At 39.2% G+C, this 12,033-nt stretch overlaps 1 protein-coding gene across 3 annotated transcripts in view; it reads left to right on the top strand.

Moving 5' to 3' along the window:
- The first annotated feature begins 275 nt into the window (after positions 1-275).
- Positions 276-12,033, top strand: part of LOC128702886 (lys-63-specific deubiquitinase BRCC36) — a 33,804-nt gene continuing 22,046 nt past the window's right edge. The window contains exons 1-4 of one of the 3 annotated variants that reach the window (XM_053797373.2): positions 276-411; positions 4,662-4,789; positions 5,474-5,572; positions 5,827-5,932. In XM_053797373.2, the coding sequence (XP_053653348.1) occupies positions 4,676-4,789; positions 5,474-5,572; positions 5,827-5,932 (319 nt within the window). In that variant the 5' untranslated portion in view covers positions 276-411; positions 4,662-4,675. Of the gene's footprint in view, positions 412-545; positions 661-4,661; positions 4,790-5,473; positions 5,573-5,826; positions 5,933-12,033 lie in introns of those variants that run through there. The other 2 variants (XM_053797376.2, XM_053797377.2) reach the window with 2 other exon arrangements.

The following is a 12,033-nucleotide window of genomic DNA, read 5'->3' on the forward strand; positions in this document are numbered from 1 at the left end:
GTTCCTTGACCCATTATGTGCCTCTAATCTTTAGTCTACCTCCCACAAGATGGACATGGGGGTGTATATTAAAGCCATTTAATTAAACTTATAATTAAATAATATAGAATTTGATTATACATAGTGTGGGGACTTAGGAGTTACCGCAAGCAGACACCTTAAGCTAAGATAGTAGTGCTTTAGTGTGGAAATAAGTCACTTTGACTTTTTTTTTATTATCCTAGGTAATTTACACTGTGTATGATAACTGTACTTATGTGTACCTGTGCCTAAATAAACTTACTAACAGATTACTTGATTGATATCAAACATTCTATACTGCGTCAGTCCAGGTGGCCCTATATACCCCCAACAACATATATATTTATATATTTCTGTTCTTGTTTACCTTATCTGAGTCTTTGCGTTAAGGTAAGTGCTGTGGTGGTGCATATTACATGGTGTCAAAAGTATGTCTCGATAAAGTATGATAGCCATGGCGACTAATTAAATAAACAAGGCTGAAGATGATCATGATAATCCTTACACAGGTTGTCTTTGTTCACCAATCAGTAAAATGGGTACCTGGGTGTTAGTCGACTGGTGTGGGTCACATCCTGGGACAAAACTGACCTAATTTGCTCGAAATGCTCAGCATAACAAGCGGCTTTCTATATAGTAGTATGTCGCTGATGTCAGCTAGGCCTGTATACCTTGTACATGTACTTGTTGTAAATAAAGATAATATTATTTGTATTATTATTATTATTATTATTATTATTATTATTATTATTATTATTTTTTTTTTTTTTTTTATTATCACACTGGCCGATTCCCACCAAGGCAGGGTGGCCCGAAAAAGAAAAACTTTCACCATCATTCACTCCATCACTGTCTTGCCAGAAGGGTGCTTTACACTACAGTTTTTAAACTGCAACATTAACACCCCTCCTTCAGAGTGAAGGCACTGTACTTCCCATCTCCAGGACTCAAGTCCGGCCTGCCGGTTTCCCTGAACCCCTTCATAAATGTTACTTTGCTCACACTCCAACAGCACGTCAGGTATTAAAAACAATTTGTCTCCATTCACTCCTATCAAACACGCTCATGCATGCCTGCTGGAAGTCCAAGCCCCTCGCACACAAAACCTCCTTTACCCCCTCCCTCCAACCTTTCCTAGGCCGACCCCTACCCCGCCTTCCTTCCACTACAGACTGATACACTCTTGAAGTCATTCTGTTTCGCTCCATTCTCTCTACATGTCCGAACCACCTCAACAACCCTTCCTCAGCCCTCTGGACAGTTTTGGTAATCCCGCACCTCCTCCTAACTTCCAAATTATTATTATTAGTATTATTATTATTATTGTACTCGTGATTATAGTGAACTACATATGTTATCTTAAATAACATGCTAGGTCTAGATTTAAGTACAGTAGTATATATGCCTTATGATTAGTTTGCCTGAAATGTACCTGGAGTTACCTGCATAATTTGTGACTTATGTGTCCACTTTTTGTATCAAATTATTTATGTATATATATATATATATTTCAACAAGTCGGCCGTCTCCCACCGAGGCAGGGTGACCCAAAAAAGAAAGAAAATCCCCAAAAAGAAAATACTTTCATCATCATTCAACACTTTCACCACACTCGCACATTATCACTGCTTTTGCAGAGGTGCTCAGAATACAATAGTTTAGAAGCATATACGTATAAAGATACACAACATATCCCTCCAAACTGCCAATATATATATATATATATATATATATATATATATATATATATATATATATATATATATATATATATATATATATATATATATATATATATATATATATATATATATATATATATATATATATATACATATACATATACATATACATATACATACATACATACATACATACATACATACATACATACATACATACATACATACACACACACACACACACACACACACACACACACACACACACATACACACACACATACACACACATACACACACACATACACACACACATACACACACACAAACAAACACACACACACACACACACACACACACACACACACACACACACACACACACACACACACACACACATGCAAAATCATGGAGAAGATTATCAGGAGAAGAGTGGTGGAACACCTAGAAAGCAACGATCTCATCAACAGCAGCCAACATGGTTTCAGGGACGGGAAATCATGTGTCACAAACCTACTGGAGTTCTATGACATGGTGACAGCAGTAAGACAAGAGAGAGAGGGGTGGGTGGATTGCATTTTCTTGGACTGCAAGAAGGCGTTTGACACAGTTCCACACAAGAGATTGGTGCAAAAACTGGAGGACCAAGCAGGGATAACAGGGAAGGCACTACAATGGATCAGGGAATACATGTACTTGTCAGGAAGACAGCAGTGAGTCATGGTACGTGGCGAGGTGTCAGAGTGGGCACCTGTGACCAGCGGGGTCCCACAGGGGTCAGTCCTAGGACCAGTGCTGTTTCTGGTATTTGTGAACGACATGATGGAAGGAATAGACTCTGAGGTGTCCCTGTTTGCAGATGACGTGAAGTTGATGAGAAGAATTCACTCGATCGAAGACCAGGCAGAACTACAAAGGCATCTGGACAGGCTGCAGACCTGGTCCAGCAATTGGCTCCAGGAGTTCAATCCCACCAAGTGCAAAGTCATGAAGATTGGGGAAGGGCAAAGAAGACCGCAGACGGAGTACAGTCTAGGGGGCCAGAGACTACAAACCTCACTCAAGGAAAAAGATCTTGGGGTGAGTATAACACCAGGCACATCTCCTGAAGCGCACATCAACCAAATAACTGCTGCAGCATATGGGCGCCTAGCAAACCTCAGAACAGCATTCCGACATCTTAATAAGGAATCATTCAGGACCCTGTACACCGTGTACGTTAGGCCCTTATTGGAGTATGCGGCACCAGTTTGGAACCCACACCTAGCCAAGCATGTAAAGAAACTAGAGAAAGTGCAAAGGTTTGCAACAAGACTAGTCCCAGAGCTAAGAGGTATGTCCTACGAGGAGAGGTTAAGGGAAATCAACCTGACGACACTGGAGGACAGGAGAGATAGGGGGGACATGATAACGACATACAAAATACTGAGAGGAATTGACAAGGTGGACAAAGACAGGATGTTCCAGAGATTGGACACAGTAACAAGGGGACACAGTTGGAAGCTGAAGACACAGATGAATCACAGGGATGTTAGGAAGTATTTCTTCAGCCACAGAGTAATCAGTAAGTGGAATAGTTTGGGAAGCGATGTAGTGGAGGCAGGTTCCATACATAGCTTTAAGCAGAGGTATGATAAAGCTCACGGCTCAGGGAGAGTGACCTAGTAGCGATCAGTGAAGAGGCGGGGCCAGGAGCTCGGACTCGACCCCCGCAACCTCAACTAGGTGAGTACACACACACACACACACACACACACACACACACACACACACACACACACACACACACACACACACACACACACACACACACACACACACACACTGTACTAAAAAAAACCATACCACGGGCGGGATTGAACCCGCGGTCTTTGTATAGCTTGAGAAATAAAAAGAAAATTATTTTAATTTTAACTATTGACTCGTGTGTGCTAATATCAGATCTTAAGTTTGAATTGATCATATATATCATGATTTATATTTACAGAAAAATACACTTTTCAGGCATTATTTATTAAAAAAGGAACAGATAACTGATGTATGTACATACTGTGAGTGAGTGATGGTGCAGTGTTTCTTCTTTTTTGGGTCGCCTTGGCTTGGCAGGAGACAACTGGTATGTAAATAATAAAAAAAAATTGCAGTTCATTTACTACTACTTTGTCAGCAATGCTCAAAATATGGGAAAATTTTGAAAAAACAAAAAAAATAGCCAACATTTTTTTCAGGCATTGTTAATTGCCATGCATGAGGTTATATGACCAGCAGCCAGGTACCCAAATATAAACAGATATTGAACCATAGTGTCAGACCTACCATGTTTGTTTTTTTCAGTTTGTTTATTCATGGTTAAATATGTGTTTTTATTGATTTATATAGACTAGCATAACCTAACATAACCAAACTGATGAACTGGCCACTACTTGATTGCCATGAAAATAGCCATTAACCAACTCTGTTTCCCCTCTGCTGGGCAAATAGACACTTCCTAAAATACTGAGCACATTGAACAGCTGACTTAAGTTCATTTTGTTCAACTGTCAGGACCTCCTAAGCAATGCTTAAAATATATTAAAAACTGATTTTGAATTTTTGTTTGGCAAAAAATATAAAAGGTAATAATTAAATGTTGCTCCTTGGCAGCATTCAGTTTGTATTCAATTAGTGTATGACCCTCATAGGTTTAGCGCTTCTTTTTTATTATAATTATAATTCAGTTAGTGTGCAGATGTACAAGATGTGATTAAGTTTTTACAAAAATAGGATAGGGTTTGTGATTTTGGGGAATACTGTACCTTATAGAACACTGCTGTATGCTGTAATAATAGTAACTAATAATACTACTACTACTACTACTACTAATAATAATTTAATCTTTTGTTATTTGCTTTGCATGGAGTAAGAGAGCATGTACTGTACTAAATTTTGGTAGATTTATGTTCTATTTTGTGTTTTCAGTTTGAACATTGGCCATGTGTGTGTCAAATGTGAGGTTGGCAGCTGATGCGTACTTAGTGTGTCTTCATCATGCTCTCACAACAGAGAAGGAGGAAGTATTGGGACTTTTAGTTGGAGAGTTTAGTGAGGTACTGTCTTGCATCTTGTTCTGGATATTTAAAGCTAACATTCTTAGTATGTTTTCAACACCTTTTCTTTATTAGTTCACAACTATTACAGAAATTTATTAGTTCACAACTATTACAGAAATTTCCCTTCTCTATTATTGATTTATTTTTTTATTACCATACACTGTATGTAGTTATCATATCCTTTTTCTTCCTGTTGGTTAATGAAGGCGTATTTTATGCTTTCAGTATTGCATTGTCATATTTTTATTTAGCTCTTGGTGCCTGTTTATAGCTCATGGTTGGACTTTTTCCAATCTTGCCTACATTTTTGAGGTGCATTTACCATACCACTATTGCATATTCCAATTTTAATTTACCGTGTTGCAAGATTTTTTTTAGCATTTTCCCATCTACATATCTAAAGATTGTTTTAAAGTTTGATAGTGTAATAAAATATAAATAAATAAATAATTTTATTACATTATCAAACTTTAAAATAGCAAAGTGTCATGCATTCAGATTATGATAATGATGTGGATTGTTACAGCTGGCAAGATGGTGATTGAATGAATGATGATGAATGCAGTTCCTTTGGGCTAAATGGATGTTGAGGTAAAAAGTGTGGAATTTCTAATGAAGTTTCGAATATTTTTTAATTTATCCAATGGTCATTCTCGTTATGTTTGTATTTTATTCTGATAGGGTACAGAAGTTGTGTGTGACATTCATTCAGCTGTCACCCTTAGGAGATCTGACAAGCGAAAGGACAGGGTAGAAATTTCTCCAGAGATGCTTATTGAGGTAAACACCATATTATTTGCTGCTTGATATACAGGATGTAGCTAGAGTCCGCATTAATCTGTGCATTTGTTAGTGATATTAATAAAATTGTAATATCAAAACATATGAAGGCACACAGCAGTAGGCCTAATGGCCCATTGCTAGGCAGGTCATATTGTTACACAGTTACACACTCATTCCTAAGTTATATTTTATGAATTTATAACCATGTTATATCTTTAGACAGAAGCTTAAGTTGTTTATAATCTTTGCAGGCCCAGCAGAGAGCAGAACAGATGTCAGCATCAAGTGGCCAAGAGCTACATATAGTTGGATGGTATCACTCTCATCCTCACATTACAGTGTGGCCTTCTGATATTGGTGAATATTTTCACACTGCTAATGTTGTGTTGTGTCTATGAAATTACCAAAAACAAGGAGAGCTTGATATACTGTACTGTATATGTACTTCTTATTGTAGTAGATCTTCAACACCTTTTCCCATAGGACATTCCTTTTGATTTGACAGTCATAACAAATATTAGGAGGAGGTGTGGAGTTACTAAAAGTATTAGTCAGAGGGCTGAAGAGGGGTTGTTAAGGTGGTTTGGTCGTTTAGAGAGAATGGATCAAAGTAGAATGACTTGGAGAGCATATAAATCTGTAGGGGAAGGAAGGCGGGGTAGCAGTCGCCCTTGAAAATATTGAAGGGGAAGGTAAAGGAGGTTTTGTGGGTGAGGGGCTTGGACTTCCAGCATGCATGTGTGAGTGTGTTAGATAGGAGTGAATGGAGACGAATGGTTTTTGGGACCTGACGAGCTGTTAGAGTGTGAGCAGGGTAATATTTAGTGAAGGAATTCAAGGAAACCGGTTATTTTTATATAGCCAGACTTGAGTCCTGGAAATGGGAAGTACAATGCCTGCACTTTAACCCTTTGAGGGTTTTCGTCGTACTAGTACGTCTTACGCGTAGGGGTTTTTGACGTACTAGTACTCATAAATTCTAGCGACCTCAAATCTAGTGGGAGAAAGCTGGTAGGCCTTCATATGAAAGAATGGGTCTATGTGGTCAGTGTGCACAGTCTAAAAAAAATCCTGCAGCACACAGTGCATAATGAGAAAAAAAAAAACTTTTTCCATTTTTTTTTAATAAATCAGCGACTTTGCAGTGTATTTTCGTATGGTATTTATTGTTGTATTCTAGTTTTCTTGGTCTCATTTTATAGAATGGAAGACATATTACTGAAATTGAGATGATTTGGACTGGTTTTACAATGAAAGGTGCCTTGAAATTGAGCTCAAAGTAGCAGAAATGTTCGATTTTTACCAAACTTCAAAAGTAAACAAATCGTGCCAAGCGTGCAATACACGTCAACTGGTGAGTCTAATATTCTTTCACAAGTGCACCAATAATATTTATACTATTTTTTACACTAATGCAGTAGTCTGCATAACAGTAAATCTTATATTTTTTGTGAGAATAAAAATTCAAAGTGGAAAGCAAAAGAATATAAGAGGGGCCTTGAGACGTGACTAATGACTAGAGTAAATGTCATTTTAGTGCCAGGAATGTCTTTCTTGTTTATTCTGGACCCTATTCCGAAATTGGCATCTTTTGAAATTTGTGTGAAATTGGCAAAATTGCTAAATTCTGACCACTGTACTGGATAGTTGAATTTATAAATGGGTGGTTTCTTGCACCCATTCGATAGAAAAAATGGAGTTCTAGCGAAATATTCATGTTTTTTGTCGACTAGTACAGTGAAATTGGCCGAAAATGGGGCTCAAAGTGGGCAAAATCGCCGATCCGTAAACATCGCCGAGACCGCTAACTTTGCGAGAGCATAATTCCGTAAGTTTTCTATCAAATTTCAAACTTTTGGTGTCGTTATGATCGGGAAAAGATTCTCTATCTATTCATAAGAGAAAATAATTTTTTTTTTTTTTTAAATTTGGCCGACCCTGAGAACGAGTTTCGGAGAGGGCCTGTCGACCCTCAAAGGGTTAAAGGAGGGGTTTGGGATATTGGCAGTTTGGAGGGATATGTTATACAGTATATGCTTCTAAACTGTTGTATCTGGGTGCCCCTCCAAAGACAGTGATTATGTGTGAGTGAGGTGAAAGTGTTGAATGATGATGAAAGTATTTTCTTTTTGGGGATTTTCTTTCTTTTTGGGTCACCCTACCTTGGTAGGAGACGGCCGACTTGTTGAGAAAAAAAAAAAATGTACTGCCATTCATCCTACCATTTGCCACCATTTTAGCATGTTCTTGGTTCTTTATTATTTTGTGATGCTTTTCCTGTAAATAATTTTACACTACATTTTACCCTGAAGTGTGTTGGTCTTCGGTCCATGAAAGACAGTGCTACAACATATACTGTAAGACACACCATCTAAAGGGGACATGAAGATAAAGATCACTCAGACCCTGGGAAACAAATCAGAATAGCTACACCCACTCCATTGACAGAGGTTTTTTAGTGCCTGGAAGAAAACAAGCTGACAAGAAATGACAGAAATATTACAACTTGGATCACTACCGGTGTGGAGGCACAATCAGTGGCCTCCAATTCAGAACAGTAGATATTAGTACCAGCAAACAAAGCCCTCCCTACATACTGTCAGTATGACAACATTTATCTTTGCAGATGTACAGGTTCTGAAGCCATCAACAAACAACAAAATACCTTTCATCAGTAGACTACTCACAGAGTCAAATACAGTGGACCCCCGCCTTACGAACGCATCACATTACGTTAAATCCACCATACAAAGCATTTGAACGCAAAAATTTTGCCTCGCCTCACGATAAAAAACTTGCCTTACGTGATTCATCTGGGATGCGTCCCACGTGTGGCCTCGGCGCCAGTGTTTACAAGCCAGCCAGTGCAGTCGCATCTACGCATACATTCGGTACATTTCACATTATCCCAGTGTTTTTAGCACTTGTAACTGCAAAATAAGTCACCATGGACCCCAAGAAAGCTTCTAGTGCCATCCCTGTGGTAAAAAGGGCAAGAAATTAGTATGGAATTGAAAAAAGAGATTAAGGAAATGTGTGCAAAGTTGGTTGAACTGCAAACCTTTACGGATGAAACTCACCCTGACACAGCTACTGCACACCGTGTTGGCAACCTGTACAATGACAATGTTATGGCCCATTTTAGGAAAGTCTTAAAGGAACGGGAGGTACAGAGCTCTATGGACAGGTTTGTTGTGCGACAGAGGTCCAGTGACTTTCAAGCTGGTCCTAGTGGCATTAAAAGAAGTGAAGTAACCCCAGAAAAGGACTTGCTACCTCAAGTCCTAATGGAAGGGGATTCCCCTTCAAAACAATAACTTCCACACTCTCCCCTCCTCCCATCCCATCAATCACCACCAGATCTTCAATAAAGGTAAGTGTCATGTATTCTATTCTTAGTAGAGTAGTAATTGTGCATGCCTTCTTCAGTTTGTGTGTATTAAGATTAATATTTCATGTGGTAAATTTTTTTTTTTTCATACTTTGGGGTGTCTTGCACAGATTAATTTGATTTCCATTATTTCTTTTGGGGAAAATTAATTTGGCTAATGATAATTTCAGCTTACGATGAGCTCTCAGGAACGTAAGGCAGGGGGTCCACTGTACAATATTTATGGCCTTCACAGAGACCCACCTAAAGGATCACTTTGACAATGAAACATGGGTCCCAGGTTTTAAATTATTCAGATGCAACAGAATAAACAGGTAACAAGGGGGGTTTGCCTGTACATATATGTATATCTCAGAGTCATTCATTTGCTCTGAATTATGAAACACCTCAAATGATGTAGTTGAAGTTTTGGCAGTAAAGATTGAAAACTAAAACCTTGTCATTGTGGTTGTGTACATACCTCTTGATGTAACTTCACAACAGTTCCAGGAACAGCTTTGAGGCAGAAGTTGGAAAATTTCTCAACTTCTCCCCCAAAAATCTTGCTGTTAGGTGATTTCAACTTAAGACACCTAAAATGGAGGAGTGTAGCAAATAATGTTTTAGCAGAGATAACCCCAGGAGGCAGCTCAGATGAAAATTCACACACACATGAGCTATTAAATCTCTGCAACAAATTTACTTTAAGCCAGCAAATAGTGGACCCAACAAGACTGGAAAATACACTTGACCTCAGCTTCACTAATACGTAATGATGATCTGATATGAAATATAATAGTATCAAGACAATACACTCAGATTATATTTGCAAAAGCCTTTAACAAGAGCAACCACAGTGTAATAGTGCACAAAATGCATGATAAAGGAATAACAAGAAAAGTTGGTAGATGGATCTATAACTTCCTAACAAATAGAACACAAAGAGTAATAGTAAACAGAGTAAAGTCTGAGGCAGTTACAGTGAAAAGCTCTGTTCCTCAAGGCACAGTACTTGCTCCCATCCTATTCCTCATCCTCATATCTGACATAGAGATGTAAGCCATAGTTCCGTGTCTTCCTTTGCAGATGACACCCGAATTGCCATGACAGTGTCCTCCATCGAAGACACCTCAAGACTCCAAGCAGACATCAACCAAATCTTCAAATGGGCCACTCAAAACAATATGAAGTTCAATGAAGGGAAATTTCAACTACTCAGATATGGAAAACTTGAGGAAATTAAAACTGTATCAGGGTATACAACAAATTCTAACCATACAATAGAGCAAAAAAATAATGTGAAGGACCTGGAACTGATAATGTCAGAGGATCTCGCCTTCAAAGACTACAACAATGTATCTACTTCATCTGCTAGACACATGATAGGATGGATAGTGAGAACCTACAGAACTAGGGATGCCAAGCTCATGATGATTCTCTTCAAATTGTTTGTTCTCTCTGGATTGAAATACTGCTATACACTAACTGCCCCCTTCAAGGCAGGTGAAATTGCTGACCTGGAGAGTGTACAAAGAACTTCCATAGCACGTATAAGTATGATAAGGCACCTAAATTACTGGGAACGGTTGAATTCCCTTGATTTGTATTCCCTGGAATGTAGGCGAGAGAGATACATGATAATATACACTTTGAAAATTCTAGAGGGATTAGTTCCAAACTGGCACACGAAAATTACTCTCAATGAAGGGAAAAGACTCGGCAGGAGGCGCAACATTCCCCCAATGAAAAGCAGGGGCACTACGAGTACACTGAGAGACAACACAATAAGTGTCAGGGGCCCAAGACTGTTCAGCTGCCTCCCAGCATACATAAGGGGGATTACCAATAGACCCCTGGCTGTCTTCAAGAAGGCACTGGACAGGCACCTAAAGTCAGTACCTGACGAGCCAGGCTGTGGTTCGTATGTCAGTTTGCGTGCGGCCAGCAGTAGCAGCCTGGTTGATCAGACCCTGATCCACCATAAGGCCTGGTCTCAGACTGGGCCATGGGGGCATTGACCCCTGAAACCCTCTCCAGGTATATCCCAGGTAATAGAAGTACAGACATGTATGCGCAGGGCTCCTGACCAGCATAAGGTGATCAGTTATGAGAGCGCCTTACCTTTCATATACCTTTGAAGAATTTCAAGCGTTCCACTACTCTTGGAGCCCAGCCATGGGGCAGGCTCGTCTGGTGCTTTTTGGTCAACCAGGCTGTTGCTGCTGGAGGTCTGCTGCCCCACATATCCATCACAGCCTGGTTGATCTGGCACCTGAAGATAGTTGTCCAGTTTTCTCTTGAAGGCTTCTACACTTGTTCCAGCTGTGTTTCTGATATCTTCTTCTAAGATGTTTAATAGTCTGGGACCCCGGATGTTGATACATTGTTCCCTTATTGTGCTTACTGCACCCATGCTCCTCACTGGGTTTATTTTACACTTCCTCCCATATCTCTCACTCCAGTATGTTGTTATGGCAGTGTGCAGATTTGGGACCAGGCCCTTGAGTACTTTCCAGGTATATATTATCATGTATCTCTACTCCACTCCTATGAGTACATGTTCAAGACTTGAAGGCTATTTCTCAACTTCAGTAACAGAAACATACAGTGGGATCAAATCAGTCATGTCCTGAATGAAACAAGCTGGGAAGATATTCTAAACACCATGGATCTGAAACTTTGTGTAGAAAGAACTAACTCTGTGGCACATGAGATATTCTCAAGGGGCATTCCTTTAAGAAAAAAAGAAGAGAAGATGTAAACTAGAGAGAGAGATTCTCCCAGTACAGGCAAAGGTAAAGAATCACAGAGCTGCTGAAAGAGGTCAGTACAGTATATCCAAAATATGAAAGGAGGCACTGGTCAGAGAAATAGCAAATATCAAACTTAAGCTTAAGGAATCATACAGGAGACAAGAAACAAAAGAAGAACTTAAAGCCATAAACGAAATTAAAAGAAACCCAAATGCTTATTTTCTTATGCCAAATCTAGAGCAAAAACAACATCCAGTATTGGACCACTCCTTTGACGAGATGGGACTTACACAAATGACAGCAAAGAAATGAGTGAGATACGGAAGTCCCAGTAT

The sequence above is a fragment of the Cherax quadricarinatus genome, chromosome 82, assembly GCF_038502225.1.
Source record: "Cherax quadricarinatus isolate ZL_2023a chromosome 82, ASM3850222v1, whole genome shotgun sequence".
NCBI lineage: Eukaryota > Metazoa > Arthropoda > Malacostraca > Decapoda > Parastacidae > Cherax > Cherax quadricarinatus.